Source organism: Mobula birostris, chromosome 2 (genome assembly GCF_030028105.1).
Source record: "Mobula birostris isolate sMobBir1 chromosome 2, sMobBir1.hap1, whole genome shotgun sequence".
Classification (NCBI taxonomy): Eukaryota; Metazoa; Chordata; class Chondrichthyes; order Myliobatiformes; family Myliobatidae; genus Mobula; species Mobula birostris.
In genome coordinates this window covers 25596325-25622829 of record NC_092371.1, presented here as the reverse complement: position 1 = coordinate 25622829, position 26505 = coordinate 25596325, and the positions used below count along the sequence as shown (strand labels likewise).

The 26505-nt window shown below is 45.0% G+C and overlaps 1 protein-coding gene across 1 annotated transcript in view; it reads left to right on the top strand.

Annotated features, from left to right (window-relative positions):
* Window positions 1-26505, top strand: part of LOC140210488 (piezo-type mechanosensitive ion channel component 2-like) — a 201261-nt gene that overhangs the window by 169289 nt on the left and 5467 nt on the right. The window contains exons 41-47 of the mRNA XM_072279479.1: window positions 7809-8023; window positions 9693-9851; window positions 16871-17018; window positions 19402-19590; window positions 23440-23532; window positions 24910-25079; window positions 25804-25920. Coding sequence (XP_072135580.1) covers window positions 7809-8023; window positions 9693-9851; window positions 16871-17018; window positions 19402-19590; window positions 23440-23532; window positions 24910-25079; window positions 25804-25920 — 1091 coding nt within the window. The remainder of the gene's footprint in view (window positions 1-7808; window positions 8024-9692; window positions 9852-16870; window positions 17019-19401; window positions 19591-23439; window positions 23533-24909; window positions 25080-25803; window positions 25921-26505) is intronic.

Here is a 26505-nt window from a genome sequence, read left to right as displayed (position 1 = left end):
TATACAGACAACAGACACAAGATGCAAGTCCTGATGAAGGGTCTCTCCCCAAAATGTCGACTGTATATTTCCGTCCATTGATTCTGCCAGACTTGCTGAGTTCCTCCAGCAACTTGTGTGTGTTGCTCAGGATTTCCAGCATCTGCAGAATCCCTAGAGTCTATGTGCAAGGCAAGCTTTTCGCTGTATCTCAGTAGCAGTAATAGACCAGTTTCCATTCCAGTGATTCACTGTGAGCTGCAGTCTCAGTGGGGACTGAGTCATGTGGCAGCACAGTGCTGTCACTAGTGTAACAGCTGCCTTATGACTCCAGACAACCAGAGTTCCGTTGCGGTCTGCGTGAAACTTTCACCTTTGCCTTGTGATTGCCTGGCTTTCTCCCAGAAGCCCTAGTTTCCTCCTGTATCCTAAGGACACACAGTTTAGTGGGTTAATTTGCCACTCTAATTTATCCCAGATGCTTAGCAGGTGAGTCGCGGGGCTGGGTGTAAGGGAGCGTCAGTTAATGGGCATGTATGGGAGCATGAAAAGGTTTGGTTCCTTATTGTCACATGTACCAAGATACAATGAAAAGCTTGTCTTGCATTATTGTTCATACAGATCGGATCATTACACAGCGCACTGAGATAGAAGGAGGTGGAATGATAACAATGCAGAATAAAGTGTAAAGGGCAGTGCAGGGAAACAATAAAGTGCAAGGTCGTAACAAGGTCAATAGTGAGATCAAGAGTCTATCTTATACCAGGAAACCATTTCATCGTCTTATAATAGCTGGGTAGAAGCTGTCCTGAGCCTGGTGGCATGCGCCTTCAGGCTTTTGTATCTTATGGGAGAAGAGAGAAGAGAGAATACCGGGTGTGGGTGGGATCTTTAATTATATTGGCTGCGTTACTGAGGCAGCAAGTGTAGACAGAGTCCATAGAAGGGAGGCTGGATTGCTCTTAGTGCCAGCATTGACTTAATGGCATGAACGGCCTAATTTTGCATCATTATAAAATATTCGGAAAGAGAATGAAACATGGGATAAGGTAAACAGTTCAATTTCTTTACCAAATAAATGATGACTCCATTGGGTTTGAGGATGGGGGGTAATGGTTGACCGAGACACCACAACTGAGCTCAGGATAGAGAATACTCGTAAACTTCTTCAGAAGCAGTTCCCTTGGTCAGCGATATTTTGTGTCATAGAATGACAGAAATCTGTTGTACTGTGTTCACGTAAGACAAGTATAAACCTGTTCAACTCACTTCTCTTCCCAGCCCTGGCTCATAGCCCTATAGTTACAGCATTTCAGGTACCTGTTCGGGTAGCACATTAATGTGATGTAGGTTTCACCACCATCACCTCAAACAGGGAGTTCCAAACCCTGCACCTAGAACAGACTGGATTCCCCAATCCCCTCTAAAACTTCTGACCACCACCTTGTGTCAATGCTCGCAGGTTATTGACCTCTCTGCAGAGGGAATACTTCATTCCAATCTAAGCCTCTCTTCATTTTACAACACTAAATCAGTCTCTATCCAGTCTCTCTTGTTCCAAAGCACCCAACTTTGGCATGGCTAATCTCTTCCTGTAACCAACTTTCTCAAGTTTGGTAACAGTTTGGTAGACACTGCGCCTTTGTTGCTGTCATAACCTTCCACAACTGTCTAATCATTTTACACAGTTCCCACACTGTTGTCCTGTTTTCAAATTACATTCTAATCACCAGCAATACACACACAAAATGCTGGAGAAACTCAGAAGGTCAGGTAGCATCTATGAAAATGAATAAACAGTCAACGTTTCAGGCCAAGACCCTTCATCAGGACTGGAGAGGAGGGGAGAAGATGCCAGAATAAAAGAGGTGGGGGGAGGGGGGAAGAAGGAAAGCTGAAGTGATAGGTGAAGCCCTGTGGGTGGGAAAGTTAAAGGGCTGGAGAAGAAGGAATAAGATAAGAGAGGAAATTGGACCATGGGAGACAGGGGCACCAGGGGAGGTGATAGGCAGGTGAGGAGAAGAACTAAGAGGCCAGAGTGGGGATGGAAGAAGAGGGGTGGGGAAAGGTAGAGAAAAAAAGAGAAGAAGAATTACATTAAGGAGAAATCTATGTTCATGCAATCAGATTGGAGGCTTCTTAGACGGAATATGGGGTGTGGGAGTGGCCTTATCTAGGCAGAAGAGCAGACCATGGACTGACATGTTGCAATGGGAATGGGGGTAGGAATTAAAATGGCTGGCCACTGGGAAATTCTGCTTTTGGCAGATGGGAAGGAGATGCCCACCAAAGTGGCCCCCAATCAATGTCGGGTCTCACCAATGTAGAGGAGGCTGAATCAGGAGCCCTGGATACAAGAGATGATGCCAACAGATTCACAGGTGGAATGTTATCTCACCTGGAAGGACTATTTGGGGCCCTGAATGGAGATGAGGGAGGAGGTGAATGGGCAGGTGTAGCATTCTGTCACCTGCAGGGATAAGTGCCAGGAGAGAGATTAGTGGGTAGGCAAGTGGACAGGGGAATCACAAAGGGAGTGATTGCTACGAAAAGTGGAGAGTTTGGTGGAAGTAAAGATGTGGAAAAAAAATGCGGAGAATTCTAATCCGCAGTTTATAAAAGCAACTATCGTGTATCTCTTTCACCATCAGTCGTACCTGCTCTGTTACATTTGGGGATCTGAGGCAGTCCACTCATTCAGTCCTTCCTATTGCACTAGTCCTTCTCTTGCCTTGTTCGGTCTTCCCGAATCCATTTCCCATTTCTCTGTGTTCAGTTTGATTTGTTGCTTACTCACTCCATTGATGTTTTCAGTTCAGAACTCCCTTCCTCTCGGTACCCATTCTGCCAACATTGGAATTAACTGGGTAGTTATTGATCCTGTTCTCCATGTTCACCCAGATCATCAAAAAAAACCCCAAAATGAAACAAACCTCGTCCCTTGCCCCATGGAAGCCCATTGCATATAACCCAGTGACAAAAATACCTGTCGGCCATTACCCTCTGCTTTCTGCCCCTGCAACAACTTCAACTTACCAATTTCCATGGTGTCCTGTGATCCCTTGTTTGTCTGACAATCTGATCTGTGCAACCTTGTTAAAATCTTAAAATTCTATGTAGGTGCCATCAAATACTCCGCCCTCATCGGCCTTCCTTATTACTTCAAAAAACTCAGTCAGACACAACCTTCCTTTTGCATAACCATGTGCACTGCCTGAGATTGATATATGGCTGTGTAACTGCTGATTTCTTCAGGAATTTTTTTTCCAGATGTTACCCACTGTAGTTATTTATTCTATCAGCCTTTTTAAACAGCTGTAGAACATCAGCGATGTTTCAGTAGTTCAGTCCTCCACAGCTACACCTTTGCCCATAGAGAAAATGTGAGTGCAGGGTTCCAAAACAAGTTCACAGTAAATTTATTATCCAAGTACATATATATCACCAGATACAACTCTGAGATTCATTGCCCTGCGACATTTACAGTAATAGTATAGAATCAATGGAAAACCACGCTCAAGATTGACAAACAACCAGTGTGCAAAAGACAACAAGCTGTGCAAATACAAAAAAAACAAAATAATATAAATAATAAATAATTAAGCAATAAGTATTGAGAACATGAGATGAAGAGTCCTTGAAAGTGAGTCCATTGGCTGTGGGAACAGCTCACTGTTGGTATGAGTGAAGTTATCCCCTCAGGTTCAAGAGCCCGATGGTTGAGGAGTAATAACCATTCCTGAACCTGATAGGCTCCTGTTCCTCCTTCCTGATGGCAGCAATGAGAAGAGAGCATGGCCTAGATGGTGGGGGTCCTTGTTGATGGATGCTACTTTCCTGCAACACCTCCTCACTCAGTGGAGGGGGGGAATGCTCTACCCGTGATGGACTGGGCTGTACCCACTACTTTTTGTAGGCTTTTCCATTCAAGGACTTTGGTGTTTCCATACCAGGCCATGATGCAAACCAGTCAGTATACTCTCCTCTGCACATCTATTAAAGTTTTGCATGACATGCTGAATCTTCGCAAATCTCTAAGAAAGTAGAGGCACTGCCGTGCTTTCTTCTAAATGGAATTTACATGCTGGGCCCAGGACAGATTCTCTGAAATAATAATGCCAAGGAACTTAAAGTTGCTGACTCTCTCCACCTTTGACTCCCCAATAAGAACTGGCTCACGAATCTCTGGTTTCTTCTGGAGTATAAAGTGAGTAGAGTACAGTCTTGTGGTTCACCTGTGCTGATGCTGACTGTGCAGGAGACCTTGTTGCCAATCCAAACTGATTGGGGAATGCAAGTGAGGAAGTCAAGGATCCAAGTAAGGCCTAAAGCTTGGAATTTATTGATGAGTTTTGAGGGGATAGTAGTGTTGAATACCAAGTTGTAGTCAATGAAGAGCATCCTGACCTATGACTCTTTGCTGTCCAGATGTTCCAGGACTGAGGGAAGATTCAGAACAGAAATGTGAAGAAATTTTTTTAGTCAGTATGTGGTGAATCTATGGAATTTGTTGCCACGGGCAGCAGTGGAGGCCAAGTCATTGGGTGTATTTAAGGCAGAGATTGATAGGTATCTGAGTAGCTAGGGCATCAAAAGTTATGGCGAGAAGGCAGGGGAGTGGGACTAAATGGGAGAACGGATCAGCTCATGATAAAATGGCGGAGCAGACTCGATGGGCCGAATGGCCGACTTCTGCTCCTTTGTCTTATGGTCTTATGGTCTAAGAGCCAATGAAATGGCACCTACTGTTGACCTGTTGTGAAGGTAGATAAACAAGAGTAGATCCAAGTCACTCCTTAGGCAGGAGTTGACACGTTTCTTCACCAAACTCTCAAAGCACTTCATCACTGTGGATGGACGATAGTCATTGAGGCAGGTTACCATGTCCTTCTTGAGCACCAGTGTAACTGAACGCTGCTTGAACCAGGTGGGTATATTAGATTGCCAAAGCTGGAGGTCAAAGTTCTCAGTGAGCACTCCAGCCAGTTGATCAGCACAGGTCTTCAGTACTTGGCCAGATATCCCATCTGGGCCAGATGCTTTCTGTGAGCTCACCCTGCCAAAGGATGCTGTCACGTTGGCCTCAAAGACAGAAATCACAGGGTCATCAGGAGCTGTGTCAGCTTGTGATGGTGTCTCCATGTTCTGTGGGTCAAAGCAAGCATAAAAGGCATTGAGCTCATCTGGGGAGTGAAAGCTTGTTGTCACATATGTCACTTGGTTTTACTTTGTAGAAGCCCTGTTGAGCAACATTCTGTGATTCTGTGAGTTTCCACTTCGTATATGAAAAGGCTTTTCGGAAGTTGTACCTGGATCTCTTGCACTTTACTCGGAAAACAGGCCTAAATGCCACTGATCTGATCCTTAGCCGATTGCAGGTCTCTTGGTTCATCAGAGCTTCTGGTTGGGGAAGACTCCAAATCATTTTGCAGGGATGCTCTCATCCGTGACTGACTTTATAAAGTCTGTGACAACTGTGGCATACTCCTTCAGATCCTCTGATGAGTCCTTGAACATGGCCCAACACACAGAGTTGAAGCAACCTCATAGCCACGCCTTTGCTTCCTGCGACCACCACTGTGTTGTCCTCTCTTTTTTAATGCCTGTGTCACTTTAACCTGATCCACTAATCTAATCTTTTTTAAAGATCTAGAACAGTTCAATATTTTCATTCTAGTGCTCACTCTTCTACAGTTTGACTACCTCGAATCCGGTTCCACTGCTGGTTCAGACATAATTTTCACCAGCCTAATTTCGAATTTCCCGCTTCACCACTGTTTTGGTGGCACCATTAGCAGAATCAGTTGTTGGCACAGTCTTTAAAGGAAGCAAATCATTACTGTTATTCTGCATTTATTTTTTATAACTTATGCTTATCTAGCTCCAGGCATGTCTTCATTGAATGGAGGAAGTGCTTCTCATGGTGTAAAGTGCAAACACCATACGTTATCTACACAGATAAGGTGGAAGTTCTGAAAAAACTCAACAGAGGTGTATCTGTCTAAGGAATTTGTGATTTGTATAACATTGGCTCTTCCACTATTTATGATATAAAGAAACAAAAAGAAAAGTTGCTCCAGTTCTTTGCTGACAGTGAATCAGAAAACAGATATGCATAAGGAACACAATGAAAGAGGGAAGATGTTCACAACTAGATAGAGTTCTCATAAAGTGATTTAAATTCCACATCAGCGAAGTTGTAGAACTGTCAGGGGAGATGGTGAAGGAATGAGCGAAATTATTTCATGAGGACTTAGGACTGGATTATGAATGTGATTACAGCGAAGTGTGGCTTTAGTGTTTCAAGCAGCGACATGGCACAGAATTTCATGCAGAGTGTGGTGAAAAGCGGTCAGCAGACAAGGGGCAGCTGTTGAATTTGTTGATGAGTTCGCTAAGTTAGTTTCTGATGAAAATTTAAGTCCTAAGCATGTCTACAATGTGGATGAAACCACCTTATGTTGCCATTGTACTCCAAGACAAACATAGACTACAGAGGATACAGAATCACCAACAAGTTATAAAGCATCAAAAGATCATGGCACTGTGTTGGGCTGCTCTAATGCTACGGGAACCCACAGGTATAAGTCGTCAGACATTGGCAAAAGCTTACGTCCCAGAGCTTTCAAAGGTATGAAGCAGTTTCCAGTAATATATCGTGCCAACAAAAAAAGGATGGATTACAACTGACATTATAGTGGAATGATTTGAACATTACTTTGTTCCAGAAGTGAGAGTTCACTATGACACTATTGGTCTGGACAAAAATTGTAAAATACTGCTGCTTTTAGATAACTGCTCTGCTCATCCAAAAGCAGAACTCTTGGTAAAGAATCACGTTTACGGTATCTACCTGTCACTTAACCATACATCATTATTTCAAACCCTGGACAATGGCATACTATGTTCTTTGGAGGCTAAATATCATTCCCTGTTTACAAAGCAGCAACTGAGTGCAGTTGACTCTGGCAGACCAGTTCAGTAACTTGTGAAAGAATTGCTTTTCATTTGTCATTTCTTTTTTTTCTTTATTGTCCAAGGCTGAGGTGATCATCAAGTGGGTTAGGGGTGTTTATTTATTTAATCTCAACCTAACCACCCATGATTCGGCAAAAATCACTAATCTGGCACAGCACAGGTCCCAATCATTCTGGATTTGTGGTGGTCAAACCGTACTTTAATTCTGTCTTTCTTTCTGTCTCTCTCCCCTCTCGTTTTCCTTCTCACAGACACTCTCATTCACTCTCTCTCCCTCTCTAGTTCTCCCACTGAAAGTGGGTATCCTTTTCCCAGATTCAAGGTCTCTAATTTTAGAGGGCATGCATTTAAGGTGAGGAGTCAAGGGAAATGTGCAGGACAATTTTCTTTACACGGAGAGTAGTGGGTGCCTCGAATGTGCAGCCTGTGGTGGTGATGGAGGCAAGTATGATAACTGTGTTTAAACGGCTTTCAAATAGGGGCATGAAATACTCACCCCAGCACATCCTTAGGTCATGTTGGTTGTTAATACAAATGACACATTTCATTGTATGTTTCAATGAGCATGTGATAAATAAATGAATCTGAATCTGGATGAGTGTGAAAAGACGGAGGAATAAGGACATTGTGTTGGCAAAAGGGATTAGTTCAGTTAGGCATTTAATTACTTTCTTAATTAGATCAGCACGATGGGCCAAATGGCCTGTTGATATGCTGTTCTGTTCTATGCTTAGGCTTTTACTTCATTTACTTGTAAGTGTTATTTTCTCATTAAGTCTTTGTGCCTTTCTGATGTTGTTTTACAATTTCACTGTTGTCCGTAACCAGCTTGTCTCCTGCTCCTCCAACAGAAGCACACGGCTGTGGCCGACATCACAGAGTCCATCTCAGAGGACCACGTGCCCCATGTCTTCCTGGTGATGGTGCTGGTCCAGTTTGCCAGCATGGTGGTCGACCGCGCTCTCTACCTCCGCAAGACCGTCCTGGGGAAAGTTGTCTTTCAGGTCGTTCTGGTGCTTGGGATCCACTTCTGGATGTTCTTTATTCTCCCCGGGATAACAGAGAGGTGACATAAGCGATCGCAAGCCACCAATCATCTTTGCTCCGTTGTGGTTGGTTAAAGACAGCCATTTATTTGTTTGCACTGACACATAGGGAGTAGTGAAGGTGCCGTCATTACCCGTCTCAAAGCTGTGTAGAGTCTGCTCCAACTTGGTGTTGGGAGTGTGGGGACATGCAAACTCATTCTCAGCCTGTGTGTCTCTGGGACGGTGGGGGAAGATGAAGAGCTGGACCAGAACCAGTTAACAGAAACTTCTCTCGTGCAGCAATGTAGAAACTATGAAGGGCCACAGCAGTTGATGTTGTTCTGCCTGCACCCTCTTGACATGCAGTTCAAAGAGAGGTCCGCTAACCCCCAACTCACTAAACACTCAAAGTTTTTGCTTTCTTCACTATATTAGCCTGCTTTATTTCCCCTCCCCTCTGATGATTCTGGAATCTTTTACAGGAGGTGGGTTTACTGACCATGACCCATACATGTGAGACACCATAGTATGTCTGAGGAAGGTTCAGTCACAATGTGGAGAGTTCTAGCAGTAAGGCCCATCAGTGTTCAAGGAGAGGCCCTCCATTGGTCAAGGTTTGCCTTGGATATTGCATCCTAGCTGTCTACGTTACAAGCCAGGGCAGTAGATATGGAGAGCAAGCTGTTGCCCATGCAGCAGGCTGCCCCTCTCAGCACAGCTGAGGAATCCAAAGGAATGGCAGAGACCAATACAGTTTGGCACGATTGGCATCACAGGAGCTGCCAGTCAGTGTTGAACTCAACGTAGGACTGCCGTAGGGATTCCAGCAAGAGATATTTCCTCAGGGCTTACTCTCAAAGCGTTCCCCATGAGTGGAAATAGCGGCAAGGCAGCAGAGATTTGAGATCAGAGATTTCCTTCTCCAAGATGAGCTGTCAACTGTGTCTAACACTTCCTGAAAGTGTTCAAGGAACAGCGCTGATCACACCAGCTCCAATTCACCACTGCTTCTTCTCTTGGTTATTCCAGCACCTCTGATTGTGAGACGGCCTGAGTGAGGTTGCTACTGAGTCTAAACCCTGGAACTCCCTCCTCTACAGCATAGTGGGATCACTTCCACCAGAAGGATCACAGCAGTTCCAGAAGGCAGCTCACCCCTCTCCTCCTCAAAGGCAATCTGGGATGGGCAATGAATGCCAGATGCCATAACATGAATAAGTTAAAGAAATGTTGAGTAGAAAGCTCCTCAAAATAAATATTAAGAAACAGGTACCACTGTCTTTCAGCTCCTACACCTACTCCATTCACTTAGCCATTGACACCCTCTGTCTCTCTGTCAACCGTTCGAAACACGTGCTTCATCAGATCAAGACAAAAAAAGATTCTGCAGATGCTGCAAACCTTGGGCAACAGACACAAAATGCTGGAGGTATTCAGCAGATCAGACAGGAGAATAAATTTCACTTTGGGCTGGAAAGGAAGGGGGCAGAAGCCAGAATAAGAAGGTGAAGGGGTGGGGGGAGAAATGCCAGCTGGCAGGTGATAGGTGGAAAAGGCAAAGAGCTGAAGAAGAAGGAATCTGAAAGGAGATGAAAGTGGAGTAAAGGGAAGGAAGTGGGGAATCTGAGGGAGATGATGGGCAGGTCACGAGGGTGAGAGGGTAACCAGAATGAGTCTTCTAAAAGCCTTTCTATTTTATACTTGCAGGAGGTTTAACCAAAACCAAATTGCCCAGCTATGGTATTTCGTTAAGTGCATTTACTTAGGCCTGTCGGCATATCAGATCAAATGTGGCTACCCAAACCGAGTCCTGGGCAACTTCCTGACAAAGAGCTACAACTACTTCAACCTGTTCCTCTTTCAGGGGTAAGTGAGGGTCCCAACACACAGTGTGGAGGGTGGGGATGGAAAGACACACTTTAGCCAATGAGGAGTAATCCTGAAGTAACTGAAGCTAACAAAATGACCACTGGGTGACTGAGTCATTAGTGTGTCTGGTGGTACATTAGTTAGCTGTTCTGATTCACACTGCAGAGGTGGTGTGTAGGGAAATAGTTTGTAAGCCTTGTTAATTAGACCCTAGCACTACACTCTTCCCCACCCCCCACCTCCATTTTATTGTAGACAATCCATTCAGCACTCTTCGTGAGTAGAATTAAGTAAACATCAATGCCAAATCTTTGTGTCCCTCCCTGTTACGGCTCAGTGAATCACATTTCATTGTTTCATTTTGACAAGTTATTCATTCTCAGGATATAAATGTCTTGGGTAAGGCTGTTCTTTATTTTTTATTGCATCGAGGAGTGTGCCTGCTCCACAGCTAGGAAGGAATTTAAAGAACATTAGTTGAGGTTTAGAGCAACACACACGAAGCAGGTCAGACAGCATCTATTCAAAGGAATAAACAGTCGATGTTTAGGGCCGAAACCCTAACCAGGACTGGAAAGAAAGGGGGAAGAACCCAGAAAAAGAGAGGGGGGAGGGAAAGGAATACAATCAAGAAGGTTGATAGGTGAAATCAGGTGGGTGGGGGAGAGGGGCTGAATTAAGAAAAATGGGAGGAGAGAGGTGGAACAGATAAAGGGCTGGAGGAAAAGGAATCTGATAGGAGAGGCGAGTGGACCATGGGGAAAATGGACTGAGGATTAGCAGCACAGGGAGGTGATATGCAGATGTGGAGAAGAGAAGAAGTACAAGCGGGACCAGAGAGAGGAACTGAAGAGGGAAGTGGGAGGGAGAAAAAAATCACCAGAAGTTAGAAAAATCAATGTTCGTATCATCAGGTAGGGGGCTACCAAGACAGAATATGAGGTGTGCCTCCTCCAAACTAAGAGTGGCCTCATCGTGCAGAAGAATTGAGTTGAATTGAATTGACTTTATTTCTTACATCCTTCACATACATGAGGAGTAAAAATCTTTATGTTACGTCTCCATCTAAATGTGCAACGTGCAATGAGTTACAAAATACACGTGGACTAAGTTGTTAACTGTCCTGTGCTTTCACCAGTGGGATCATCAGTTGATCTGCCACCTGTCTTGAGGAGTTTCGGCCCGCTTATGATCAAGACTCCCTCGAGGTGGTGGGCCAGCAGTGCTAAATCACCACCTCCCACTGGTGAGCTTAAAAACTTGGCATCTGCCTCTATCAGTCACTTCCATCCAACAGATAGTCTGCTCTCCAGGTGCCTATGCAACTACTGAAGGGTTTGCAAGATATGTATACACTGTCTGACTATCTGCCCCTCTGGACATACTTGGTCCACACCCATGCTGATCCTTTCTCTGCTGCCTCAGCTACAGCCCTGCTGGTTGACTTGATCTCTCTTCTAGTGAAGCCAAGGTCACGCAGCCACTTCTGGAGAGTGAATGCAATAAACCCAGGGCAGCCTACTTCGAATGGATAGCATAAGACCTTCCACCCTCTGTCTCTGCACTCTGATCTTAATTCTGCATACTTGGCTAACTTGTGCTTATTGGCTTCATCGATGTTGTCTTCCCAGGGGACTGTGAGTTCACCAATAACCACTTCTCTACTGGTGTCAGACCATACGATTATATCTGGACGCAATGTTGTGAAAGCTATTTGCTCTGGGAAACTGCCTTTCCCGTCCAGGTCAGCCTTGACACACCAATCATTGGCTGAAGAAAGTATGCTTGATCGTGAGCCTGCGCTGTACACCCTTGACTTGGAGCCTTCTTTCACAACTGATATGCGATGTTCTGTGCAGCATGGGGCATAAGATAAGTTGTGCTGCAGTACTCTCTGCTCAACCACTTCTGTTACAACTTTGAGAACGTTGTTATGTCTCCAAGCGTACATGCCACTGGAAAGATTGACTCTGCATGCACTCAAGATATGTTGAAGTGTTCCCTTCTCGCCACAAGCAGCAGTCCTGTCTGTCTTATTTTCATACCAGGCGCTGAGGTTGGCAGGTGTTCGGAGCAGATCGTACGCTGCTCTGCATAGAAAAGAAATGCGGAGCAGTTCCATCTGCCACAGAACATTCCAAGATAGATGTCGTTGTTCAATCAATGTGCAATCATAGAAATTTATAATAATTTATAATAAATAGAACAGTCAATGTAATATATACACTCAAATCAGCGTGTCCCCAACGATCCTACACACCTGTCCTTGTAAATGTCCTGAATTATGGGAAGTTCACAACTATGGATGCGCTGGGCTGGCCACACCACTGTCTGCAGAGTCCTGTGATTATGGGAGGTACTGTTCTCATACCAGGCAGTGATGCAGCCAGTCAGGAAGCTCTCAACTGTGCCTCTGTAGAAAGTTCTTAGGATCTGGAGGCCCATACCAAACTTCCTCAACCGTCTGAGGTGAAAGAGGCGCTGTTGTGCCTTTTCTACCACACAGCTGGTGTGTACAGACCACGTGAGGATGTGATGTGGATGCTGAGGAACTTGAAGCCGTTTACCCTCTCAACCCCAGATCCATTGATGTCAATAGGGGTTAGCCCGTCTCCATTCCTCCTGTAATCCACAAACAGCTCAGTGTTTTTGCGACATTGAGGGAGAGGTTGTTTTCTTGACACCACTGTGTCAGAGAGATGACTTCTTCCCTGTTGGCCACCTCGTTATTGTTTGAGATAACGCCAATCAATGTAGTGTTGTCGGCAAATTTAATTAGCAGATTGGAGCTGTGGGTGGCAACACAGTCATGGTATACGGGGGTAAAGGAGGGGACTCAGTACACAGCCCTGAGGGGCTCCTGTATTGAGAGTTAGAGGGTTGGAGTGTTGGAGGAGGCCGTGGACCAACATGTCAGAACAGGAATGGGGATAGGAATTAAAGCGGTTGGCCACAGGGAAATTCAGCTTTTGGTGGATGGAGTGGAGATGCTGAACGAAGTGGTCCCCCAATCTACATCAGGTCTCATCAGAGGAAGCCATATTGGGAGCACCAGACACAATAGACCACCCCAACAGATTCACAGGTGATGTGTTGCATCACTTGGAAGGGTTGTTTTGGGCTCCGAGTGGAAGTGAAGGAGGCTGAATGAGCAGGTGTAGCTTTTCTCTCACTTCCCAGGAGGGAGATTAGTGGGAGGGACAAATGGACAAGGGAATCATGAAAGAAGTGACCCCTGTTGAAAGCAGATAGTGGGGGAGAGGTAATGATGTTTTGGGTCATAGGGTTGTGTTGAAGATGGCGGAAGTTGCAGAGAATGAGGTGTTGGATGCAGAGGCTCATGGGGTGGTAGGTGAGGACAAAAGGAACTCTATCTCCATTAAGACAGTGGGAAGATGGGGTGAGGGTGGATGTCAGGAAATGGAGGAGATATGGGTGAGTGTAGCATCAATGGTGGAGGAAGGGAAACCCTGTTCTTTGAAGAAGGACATCAGCCTGGATAGGAAATCCTCACCCTGGGAACAGATGCAGAGCAGATGATGGAACTGAGAAAATGGAATAGCATTTTTACAGGAGACAGAATGGGAAGAAGTATTGGCAAGATAGCCATGGGAGTAGGTGGGTTTATAAAAGATGTCGGAAGACAGTTTGTCTCCAGAGATGGAGACAGAGAGATTGAGAAAGGGGAGAGAGGTGTCAGAAATGAACCAAGTCAACTTAAAGGCAGGGTGGAAATTGGAGGCAAGGTTGATGAAATGGACGAGCTCAACATGGGTGCATGAAGCAGCACCAATATAGAACAAGCAGAAAGATTTGGGGAGCATTAGCAGGAACATGGATTGTTCCACATAGCCAATGAAAAGGCAGGCATAGCTGGGGCCCATGTGGGTGCCCATGGCTACATCTTGGGTTGGGAGAAAGTAGGAGGGACAGTAAGAAAAATTGTTGAGTGTAAGGACCAGTTCCACCAGATGGAGGAGGGTGGTGGCGGAGGGGAATTACTCGAGTTTGTTGTCAAGAAAGAAGCAAGAGAGCTTTAAGGCTGTTTTAATGGAGGATAGAAGTATATAGGGACTGGACATTCATGGTGAAAATGAGGCCGTTGGGGCCAGAGAATTGATAGATGTTCAGGAGGTCGACAGCATGTGAAGTGTCGTGGATGTAGATGGAAGGGACTGAACCAAGGAGGTTAGAATGGAATCGAGGTATGTGGACACAAGTTCAGTGAGGCAGGAGTAGTTAGAGATACTGAGCCTACCAGACAGTCAGGTTTATGGATCTTGGGTAGGAGGTAGAAATGAGCAGTAAAGGCGTTGATGATGTTGGTGGCAGTGGATGGGAGATCTCCAGAGATGATGAGGTTGATGATGGTGTTGGAGACAATGTCCTGATGGTCCAGAGTGCAGTCTTTTTCAAGGGGTAAGTAAGAGGAGGCATCTGAGAGTTGCCACCCGGCCTCAGCAAGGTAGAGATAAGTCCACCAGCTGAGGTTTTATGTTCAGATTAACAGCCAGATCATTAGAAGCAGCATGCAGCAGATGACTGTGCACATAACAAACAGTTATAATAAACAAAATAGGAGATAAAACACAACATGACAGAAATTACAGCAACTTCTCTGAATGAAAGCAGGATAAATTTTCAAGAAGAAATACAGTGAGTTAAGGATACGCATGTACAAATCATATCCATAATGTCAGCCTCAATCACAGCAGCATGATCACTGTACTTAATTGACAGACATGAATTGAATTTGGCACTCGGAATTTGCAATTACTCAGCCATACCGTAAGCACTGTATGATTATCACACAGTTAGAAGGTGCCAGTCCCTCAGTACAAACAGTGATGGTATTGCTGCAGATTATATGACCAAATATAGAGAAATTCAGAGAATGCTCACAAGAAGATCATGTAAAACCGTAAAAATGAATGACAACTTCAAGCTGAAATGTGCTGGAATTATGAAGTCATTGCCCTGCTTCCTTCAGCATGGAAAGATGCACACATCGAAGGCTTGCCCTGGCATCATGCCAAAGTGAAGGTGAACCACAACTACTGGGCTTTGTGCAGTAAATTGTTTCTCTGAAAAGCCCCAAGCTGTGACTCTCACACAAAAATGCTGGAGGACCTCACTGCTGGAGCACTCAAAATGAACAGTTGATGTTTTAGGCCCATGACCCTTCATCAGGATTGGAAAGGAAGGAGGCAGAAGCCAGAATCAGAAGGTGGGGGAGCGCAAAGAGCAGAAGCTGGCAGGTGATGGGTGAGACCCGGTGAGAGGGAAGGTGGTTACCTGGGGGAGTGGGTATGATGTGAGAAATTGGGGGGGGGGGGGGGCGGGGGTGTTAGCTGGAAGATATAAAGGGCTAAAGAAGAAGGAATGTGATAGGAAAGTACCATGGGCCATGGAATAAAGGGAAGGAAATGGCAAAGCACAGGGAGGTCTGTTAAGGAGAGATCAATGGGTCATCCATACCTAGAGCTAGGTTTGTGAAATCACCAACCTGTCCCTGTAAAATCTGGGTCAGCATCATGGTCCTGCCCTAAGGGTGGCGGGTGGGTGCATTGTACAGAAAATTGAAACCAACAGGAAGTGCTGAAATCAAACGGCAGGTCAGGCAAATCAGTGGAGAGAGAAGGTGAGTCAACTGATAAGGTTGGTGACCTCCTGAGTATTTCCAGCAACTTCTCTCTGTATTTCCAGTTTGGAACTCCCTTCTCAACAACACCTTCACCAGAAGGAGCACAACGGTTCATAAGGGAAGCTAGCGTCAATATTATCAGCAGCACCCAGATGAATAAACAGAACAAAAGCTTTGTGAGTTCAGTTCTGGTCAGTCACCTCACTACAGGAAGGATGTGGAAGCCATAGAAAGACTGCAGAGGAGATTTACAAGGATGTTGCCTGGATTGGAGAGCATGCCTTATGAGAATAGGCTGACTGAACTTGGCCTTTTCTCCTTGGAGCAACAGGGGATGAGAGGTGACCTGATAAAGGTGTATTAGATGATGAGAGGCATTGATCGTGTGGATAGCCAGACGCTTTTTCCTAGGGCTGAAAAGGCTAACACGAGGGGTATAGTTTTCCGAGGGTGCTCGGAAGTAGGTACCGAGGGAATGTCAGGTTAATTTTTCACACAGATAATGGTGGGTGTGTGGAATGCACCGCCAGCGAAGGTGGTAGAGGCGGATACAAAAGGGTCTATTAAGAGACTCTTAGATAAGTACATGGAGCTTAGAAAAATAGAGGGCTATGCGGTAGGGTAATTCTAGGCAACTTCTAGAGTAGGTTATGTGGTCGGAACAACATTGTGGGTTGAAGGGCCTGTAATGTGCTGTAGATTTCTATGTTCTATGAGACAGTCAAGTCCCAGTTCCCCTTACTGTAACTCCCTCAGTGTATGGCTATTTCCCATGTTCAGACCTCCAGATGGAAGTCTAGTGCATCCTCTATTCACCTGTAGCTCAACACAGTGTCTGCCCCAGTCCTGCTCAACTTCTCTCCAACTCATTGCTTAAATTCGTGATGCAGACAATCAAATCAAGGAATAAAGAATCATGAGGATAACCTCCTCTAGAACACAGTGAGCATAGGTGAATCCACTGGAAGACTTCAATGCTCATTCACGGTGGGGAATTGCTACCCGTGCTCAGAAACCTCTGCTTCCACCGTGAAATTGCATTCTCTCCTCACAGTGGCACTGAGCTCAACCCTGCTGATAACCCGTGGCCCTGGTGGGATACACATTCCCACAGTGACATCGGACTGGTGTAAATGCAGACAGTACCTAATCTTCCCAATTTCCAGTTTTCAACATCTACAGTTTTTGTTGTTTTCTAAACAATTTTCAGGTTGAATGTGAGACTGAGGAATGGTAAAGGGCTAGTTCTATTATTTCAGTCTACTTGTGCGTTACATGTGGAGCTATGCTGACTGAATGTTCTTCCTAAACTTGGGCATCTGTGACACACTTCAGGGTTTCCACATTCACGATTTTCCTCGGATGGTTACAGGTTCCGGTTGGTTCCCTTCCTGATGGAGCTGAGAGCAGTGATGGACTGGGTCTGGACAGACACCACACTCAGCATCTCCAGTTGGATTTGCGTGGAGGACATTTACGCCAACATTTTCATCCTGAAATGCTGGAATGAGTCAGAGAAGGTGAGTGCAGCCTCTCTCCAGTGGGGTTTTGATTGTCCGTGTTGGGTGGGTTTGCAGTGATTTATGATGGAGCTCAGTCGGCACTTCTGTCGTTGTCTTTTAAAGTATGTAACTGGACAGTGATTATTCAGGGAAACATACAAATAATGCTGTTGGGCGTAGGCCAATGACCCTGGTTCCTCAGGGTTGCATCCTGGGCCAAACCATCTTCATTTGCTTTATCAATGACCTTCCTTCTATGGTAAGGTCCGAAGTAGAGATGTTCTTTAATGCATGATAGAAGTCCTCAGCAAATGAAACAGCCCATGTCTTTGATACAGACAATATTCGGGCATTGGCTGAGAAGTGGAGGTAATATTATAGCTCAAACATGCCAGGCAATGACAATCTCCAACAACACAGAGTCCCAGCAACTATGCTTCATACGCAATGGCACCACCATTCTCCAGAAAGGCAGCTGGCCCTCTAAAACCCACGGTATGGATATCCAGTGGCAAACAGCTCACCTCCTGATACTCCTCTCCACCATCTCCACCTACATCAGGAATGTGGTGGAATACTGTCCACTTGCCTGGCTGAGTGCAGCTCAAATATCCCTCAAGGAGCTCAACACCACCCAAGATGAGGCAGTTCACTTGATTGGTCCACTACCCTGAACACCTATTCCCTCCATTGCTGCTGAAATTGATGCATGAAATTGACAAAATGTGCTGCAGTTACACTCCAGCCTTGCCTCCCAAACTCATGGCCTCTGCCACTAAAAAGGACAAGGACAGGAGGTGCAATGGAAAATTATTACCAGCACCTGCACACCATCCTAACCTGGAAAATATATTAGCAAGAAACAATCTGCTGGGGGAATCTATATCTGAAACTGTACAGTATCACTGTTCCTTCACTGGGACTAAATTTTGGAACTCCATTGTCAGCAACACTGTGTGATCACCTTCACCGGAGGGGCTTGGTGGTTTGCAAGTCGACCTTATCAGCAGCACCCAAATACCAGAAATGGAATAAGTAAAAGTTTTATGAGACAGCAAAGTTCTAGCTTCCTTTACTGTAACCTCCACTGTACATTGTGGTTTCTCCTGATCAGACATCTGACTGGATGGTAGTCCAGTGTATCAGACACCCAGTTGTTAGCCCCGTCTCTCCCAATTTTACTTCTGCCCATTCCATTTTAGCAAAGTTGTTGTTATAATTCTTGCTGCTGACAATAAAATCAGAGTCGGAACCTCCTCTAGAACACAGTGAGTATAGGTTAATCCGCTGGAAGACTTAGCTTGTCTCATTTACAGTGGGGAATTGCTACCCATCCTCTATGAAACCACATTGTCTCCTCACATCGTCAATGTGCTCAGTCCCGTTTTTAACCAACGGCTCAGGGTGGGACACACATTATCCATAGTATTATACCAGAGAGTAATGATCTCCTCAAACCCATCACCACCCTCTGAGCGCATGATCTTGAAAGTAACCCTTAATTTCTCTTGCTATTTATAGGTGCAGGGATCAGTGGGACAGGATACAATGCGGTTTCCCATTGGCTGATGAGACTATAGCTTCAGTTATCAAGAGAGTGTGGATAGGCTGGACTTGTTTTCCTGGTGAAGAGTAGTGCTGAGAGCGACCTGATGGAGGAAGATAAAATCATGAGAGGCAAAGGAAAGTTAGACAGTCAGAATCTTTTCCCCATGCCGAGGGTATCAAAACAAGAGGTTTAGGTTGAGAGAAAGAAGGTTTAAAGGGAATCTGAGGGGAAAGTTTCTCACGCAGAGAGTGATTGATATCTGCAGCGTGCTGCCAGAGGAGCAGAGGGAGGCAGATGCAATGATTCTATTCAGAAGCATTTAGACAGACAGTTGAAAGGCAAGTTAAAGAAAGATTCAATTCTAAAGGTACAAATGGGATGAGTGTAGATGGACAAAATAGATGGCATGAACGTGATAGAGTGAGGGGTCCATTTCTGGACTGTACAACTTGATGACTCTATAAGAATGTGATGTATGTGTGATCTCTATACCCTGCAGCAAAGCTTCAAATAGCAGGGTCCATGTATCCTGCTGTCTGCTGCAGGAGTTTCAATCCATTGACTAATGTGGCGCAAATCCATCTCCTAGACCTCTCATCTTGGATTATCAACTCATTTTCCTATTCTGCAAAAGCCCTGCGAACAAGGGTGGATCTTAACTCATGAAATCTGCCCCTGAGGATTGGGCTGCATTCCAATTGAGTTCTGTAGTTTGGGCTGGAAGTTGACTTTTTATTTGAAAGAGGAGTTTCCGACCTCGCCCCTTGAGTCCACAGGGCACCACCTGTCTCTTCCCCAAGTTCAGATGATCTTCTGCAGCCTCCATGTTAAACATGTCCATGTTCTCCTCAGAGATATCCACAGGCAGTTGGCCAGAAGAAGAACATGTTGGTGAAATACGGGATGGGGGGCCTCATCATCACTTTGCTGATCTGCATCGTATGGTTCCCGCTGCTCTTCATGTCATTGGTCAAGTCTGTGGGGGGAGTGACCAGTCAACCCCTGGATGTCTCCATCAAGATCAGCTTTGGTGGATATGAGGTAAACATAGTGGGAATAGCACAATAACAAGCAGAATAGTCAAAGGAGAATTGGTGGATGTTGTGTATTTGGATTTTCAAAAGGAATTTGGTAAGATACCACACATGAGGCTGACAAGTTAAGAGTCCATGGTATTACAGGAAAGATACTAGCATAAATAGAGCACTGGCTGACTGGCAGGAGGCGAAGAGTGGGAATAAAGAGACCCTCTTCTGGTTGGCTGTTGCTGAGTAGTGGTGTTCCACAGGGTACTGCATCTTTTTACGCTACATGTCAATGGTTTGGATAATGGAATTGCGGCCAAGTTTGCAGACAATACAAAGACAGGTGGAGGGGCAGGTGGTGTTGAGGGAGCAAGAGGCTACAGAAAAGCTTAAGACAAATTAGGAGAATGGGAAAAGAAGTGACAGAGGGAATAGTGTCAGGGAGTGTAAGGTCATACACTTGGGTGGAAGAAATAAAAGAGTTTTTTCTAAACGGAGAAAATTCAAAAATCTGAGGTGCCAATGAGAGTCCCCGTACAGGATTCTCTAAAGGTTACCTTGCAGGCTGAGTCAGTGGTGTGGAAGGCAAATGCAATGTTAGCGTTCATTTCGAGAGGACTAGAATATAAAAGCAAGGATGTAATAATGAGGCTTTTTAAGGCACTGGTATTGCAGTATTGTGAGCAGTCCTGAGCCCCTTATCCAAGAAAAGATGTGCTGACATTGGAGAGGGTTCAAAGGAGGTTCATGAAAATGATTTCAGGATTGAAAGGCTTGTCATATGAAAAGCTTTTGATGGCTCTGGACCTGTACTCACTGGAATTCAGAAGAATGAGGGGGTATCTCATTCAAACTATTGAATATTGAAAGGCCTCAATAGAGTGGATGTGGAGAGAATGTTTCCTATGGTGGGGGAGTCTAAGACCAGAGGACATAGAGGGATGTCCATTTAGAATGGAGATAAAGGAGATTTTCTTTAGGCAGAGAGTGGTAATCTGTGGAATTCATTGCCACAGATGACTGTGGAGGCCAAGTCATTGGGTATATTTAAGGCAGAGGTTGATAGACTGTTAATTACTAAGGGTCTCAAAGGTTGCATTAAGAAAGCAGATAAATGGGGTTTAGTGGATTCCGGATTAATCGGGGCATGAAGGCAGGAGATTGGGGCTGAGAGAGAAAAGGATTAGCCATGATGAAATGGCAGAGCAGACTCAATGGGCCAAATGGCCTATTTCTGCTCTTGCATCTTATGGTCTTATAGTGTGCACAGCAAGATCCAAAGTCAGATGAGAACCAAAGGATATGTTCTCTGCTGTTGGCTGGGCAGTAATTCTCATCTAAGGCACCAGAAAAATTCCCCTCTCTTCAAACTAGTGGCAAGAACGTGTTTATACTCTCAGGGCAGGAAAAGTGAAGCCTTAGTTTAACACATCATCCAAAATGCAACAGAGCAGCATTCCCTTAGTCAGTTCAGCACGTGCTTGTCTTACTGTGCTTTCTGCACAGAGTGGAGGTTGGATTAAATGGTAAACAGGAGTTGGAGCAAAGTCAGTGACAGGCAATGGGGTATTCCTTCAGTGGACAGAGGGTAATGGAGGCAGAGTTAGTCAAGATGACGTGCTAGCAATACTCACCGGTCAGGCAGCTGCTGTGGGAAGAAAAGCAGAGTTGTAATGTTTCAGGTTAAAGGCTCATCCTCAGAACTGGGAGTTCTGCAGGTTTTTAACTTGCAGAGGGAGGGAGAGGAAACAGGGAGAGAGGTCAGCAGGAAATATGAAATGCAAACGGAACATCAGCGTCAGGTTAAAGCAAATGAACTGGGAGGAGGTAGAGAGATAAAAGGTGGCTTGACAGCAGCTGCAAGCAGGAAGGACTGTATCTGGACAGGTGTACAATGCCCAGTTGAAAGAGCCCCTTTATTGGAGAAAGGATGCGCTGGCATTGAAGAGGGTCCAGAGGATGTCAACAGGAATGATCCTGGGAATGAAAGGGTTAACATATGAGGAGCGTTTGATGGCTCTGGGCCTATACTTGTTGGAGTTTAGAATTATGAGGGGGGATCTAATTGAAATCTATCAAATATAAGGCCTAGACAGAGTGGATATGGAGGTGTTTCCTACAGTGGGCGAGTCTAGGACAGAGGGCACAGGCTTACAATAGAAGGCTGTCCCTTTAGAACAAAATGAGAAGGGATTTCTTCGGCCGGAGTGTGGCGAATCTGTGGAATTCATTGTCACAAATGGCTGTGGAGGCCAGGTCTTTAGGTATATTTAAAGTGGATGTTGATAGGTTCATGAAAAATACAGGCATCAAAGCTTTGGGCAGAAGGCAGGAGAGGAGTTGAGAGGATTAGTAAACCAGCCATGATTGAATGGAGCAGACCTGATGGGCCAAATGGCCCAATTGTGCTCCTGTGTCCTATAGTCTCATGGAAAAGTGAGGTGTCATTCCTGAAAGCTACATTGAAATAGGGACAGCAAAGCAAGCCAAACATGGGGAAGGCAGTGGGAGGTGGCCAGAGTATTTAGTTGACAGAGGCAACCTTGCAACTCAGACTGCACAGAGATCTTAAGCAACATACAAAATGCTGGAGTAACTCAGCAAGTCATGCAGCATCTTTGGAGGGGAATAAACAGTCAATGTTTCAGGTGCAGATCTCTCATTAGGATTGGAGAGGGGCTGAAATCAGAGTCAGGTGGAGGAGGGGAGGAGTACAAGCTGACAGGTGATAGGTGAGACCAGGTGAGGGGGGAGGTGGGTGGGGAAGGGGGAGATAAAATGAGAAGCTGGGAGGTGATAGGCGGAAGTGGTGAAGTAGAGCACCATGGACTGTGAAATAAGGGGTAGGAGGTGGGGAACATGTGGGAGGTGATAACCAGGTTATGGGATCGGAGGAGGAGGAGGAGTGATGAAAGGCCACCAGAATGGGGGAAAACAAGAGTGTAGAGAGGGGATAGTCAGTATAAAGAACTGCTGACCCTGTGTCAGGGCACAGAGTGCAGAGAGGGGATAGTCAGTAAAAAAGAAGAGAGGGATGGTGAGCCAGGGATGAGGTGGACTGAGGGGAAGGGTGAAGGGTGAAGGAGCTGGGAGGGAGGTTGGGAGACGGACGCAAGAAAGGCGGAGCCAGAAGTGGAGGAAGGAGAGGGTAAACATAGAGACCACAAGGCAGGTAGTAATGCAAAAGAGATGGGACCTGATAAGTAGGAAAGATGACCGTGGGAACCATTAGGAGAGAGATAAAGAGCATATGAAACCATATGTAGGAGAGGATCTATTTGAAATGGTCAGCTACTAGCTGAATAGAACTAGGAGAGGGCAACAAAAATGGGTAACAGGGGATGTGAGGTTGGAGGTGTATCAGAAAACGGGACCAGGTGGGTGGGTGGTACCAAAGGGGTGTGTGTATGTAGTGGCTTGGGGAGTGGTTGGTGAAGAGACACAGGAGGGAAGAGTTACCTAAAATTGGAAAATTCAACATTCATTATGGCAAGGGACCCAACAGAAAGAAGGATGTAGTGAAGACAGCTGTCAGTCACAGGGTGTTGGTTGATCTTTACTCGATGAAGACAAAACAGGGAAGGGAAGGGGAGTTGGGGATGGACAATGTGAAGGTGAGAGCGGGGGATTTGTAGCAAAGTTGACACGGTGTCAATTTCTGTGGGAGAGAAGGAGGTCACACCAATACAGGCCTCAGTATAGTGGGCAAAGAAGAGAGGGAACCTCAGGAGAAAATCTCTATCTCGTTTGGCATCAAATCCTGTCTGAGTGCACTCCTGTGAAGAACCGTGCGAAATTTATAATTTACTGTGTTGGAAGCTGTTTTAACAAAACAGATGCTCTAAAATTGTTTCTTTTGGTGCAGCCTCTGTTCACAATGAGTGCACAGCAGCAGAACCTCAGCCCCTTCTCCACTGCCGCTTACAATCGTCTCAGCAGTCAGTATGCCCTTTACCCGGTGAGTAGACACGGAGTGCACCTGCATCCCACCAGGAAAGGGAAAAGGGGAGGGATCTAAACTGGACAAGGGAATTGCAGGGTAGAGGAGTACCCTCCAGAAGCTGCAACAGAGTCATTGGCCAGATCCTTTCATTGTCTTCATGTCAGGTACTGTTATTGCATCCATATTCAAACTAGAGGTGAGAGAGTGGTCAACCACAGACCAGTCACATAGTGGATTAGGATGTTATTAGAAAATGCTAAAAGTATTGTCCACAATTTGTAAGACGAATTACAAGGTTACTACAAGATATCCTTTTTTGAAAGTAGACGACACTTAATTACAGCACTGGCTGGCACAACTGAGTGCCAAAAGTTCTATCATATGGTAGTCCTACTTCTTAAAGGTGTACTCACGCTGACCATGTGCACCACTTTGATCTTTCTTTTAATCAGTCTCTTATATAACCATGAAGTCATACCACAAGGCAGACTTGTTTTTAAGGGTATATACACACACACACACACACACACATTCAATATACACCATAACTCAGCTTTCATGCAGAAAATCTGGTTAGCCAGTGCACAATTGTGAAAGGCAAGCTGTTTCTCAGTATTGTGCTTCATGAAGAAAAAGTATGGCAAGATCAAATGGTGGATCTAAAGGCGCTCTTCATATTAAAAGACCTGGATAGAATGGATGTGCAGAGGATATTTCCAATACTGCAGTGAGAGAGTCTAGGGCCAGTGGGCACAGCCTCAGATTAGAAGGATGTCTCCTTAGAACAGAGATGAAGAGGAATTTCTTTACACACAGTGTGGTAAATCTTTCGAATTCATTGCTAAAGAAAGCTGTAGAGTCCAAGACATTGGATGTATTTAAAGCAGAGATTGATAATTTCTTGATTAATAGGGGCATCAAAGATTATGGGGAGAAGGCAGAAAATGAGAGGGAAAATAAATCAGCCATGATTGAATGGGGAACAAACTAGATGGGCCAATTATTCTCCCAGCTCTCAAGGTCTAATCACACAGGATGCTTGTTAAGCAGATGAAACTCCAGGAAATTAAGCTCAAGGCAGTGATGTGGATAAGGATTAGGAGCTAAAGAGTGGTGATACCCATAAGTTTTTCAGACCTGGAATTAGTTTATTGTAGTATAATGCAGGGTGGTTAATATGATCGACTTATCCTCAGATGCAGGAAACAGCTGTGCAAATTTAATTATGAAACAAAACTTGACTGTAATGAGGGGAGTTGAGCGTCAGGGTTGGAATCAACAAAGGCCTCACGGAGGTAGTTGACGGTGATGAGAAGAAATGAATGGGATGAACATGGCAGGGAGTCAGTTCCTATGTATTTTATAACACCTTTTTTTTTTAAATTTCTGTAGTCTGCTATGCAGTTTCTGGTGAATTACAAGCCTGAAGACATAATGATAGCTCACATGAAGAGTGATGCCCACTTGCTGTGGAGCATTAGTCCGGCTAGCCTCAGGGCCATGAAAGAGGAATTAATTAACTCTTCGCAGGTTTACATCCACCTTCACTGGACCATCCTGAGGTAAACCATCAGCCGGGAACAGTGGGAGAGCTTGGACCTTTGGCACCGACACATAATGGCATTTGCTGTCAGCCAAACAGTAAAGCCATCTGAAAGGGGGGAAGGAGAAGAGAAGCCTTGTGGGCACTTGTTTCCAACACCTTCATGTGAGAGAGGAGTAGCGTAGTTTCTATTGGACTGATATATTGCTGAAATGGGAACTGTAGACAAAGAATCCTTTATTCAAGATGGTAACTAAACAATGGCTGGTATCAAGGTCTTAATAAATAATACAACTATAATGGGGCAGTGCAGGGGGAGTTCCACTCTGTACCTCTCTTGAACTCTCACTCCAGAATATTAAAAGGGACTAAACAGAGGCCTTCACTCTTTAGCTCACCCCTACTGAGAATATTTGATGGGACAGGGCAGAGGAAGCATCACTGTTTCCATATTTCTGCTGGTAGATTTTCATGGGACAATGTGGAGGAAGTTCTGCTATGTGTCTAATCCATACCCCATCCAATTCCAGTGGAAGAGTATCTCCAATATCGCATGCCCTCACAGGTGGCATGATTTACAGGTTGTTTCCTTTGTATTTTATGTTTCTCTTGTGGACTCTGTGCTTTTTCCGACCTCTGTTCCAATTACAGAACTGCACAACTTTGTGACCCTACTTCACAAATCACTTCTGAATGGAGTTGTTCTGGTAGGTTCCTGAACCCTATTTCTCATGTTCCCATAGGAATGCTTCTCTCATGTTGAATCCTGAAACTTTTGGTGAACACACCGTGCTCTGCACAGATAAGGAAGTCAGAAAGAAGTTGCTTCAGCTCTTGGAAGGGTCCCATAAGAAGCCCGTGTAAGTAATTCTGTGCTGCCTTAGGCACTATAACATTTTAACATCTATCACAGCTCCAACTAAATAATTCTACCCTCTCTGTCACTCCTCTTGTATTGATTCCATGTCACAATACACTCAGTGGTCGCGTTATTAAGTACCCATACCTCCTGTAGCTAATAAAGTGCCCACTGAGTGTATGTTTGTGGTGTTCTGCTACTGTAGCCCATCCACTTCAATGTTCAATGTGTTGTACGTTCAGAGAAGCTCTTCTGCAATCAACAATCGTTCCACTGTCAAAGTCACTTAGATTGCATTTCTTCTGTCATTCTGATGTTTGATCGGAACAACAACTGAGCCTTTTGACCATGCCTGCATGCCTTTATGCATTGAGTTGCTGCCACATGATTAGCTGACTAGATAATTGTATTAGCGAGCAGATGTACAGGTGTACCTAATAATGTGACCAGAGTGCATATATCACCATCATTTTCTCTTTAGGAAATTCCTATCCCTATTCTCTCACCCTTTGTCAGTCTACCTCACCATTCTCCTTCACCGCTTTCTCTGATTTTCCCACTACTTTGTTCCTCTTTCGTTCTCACA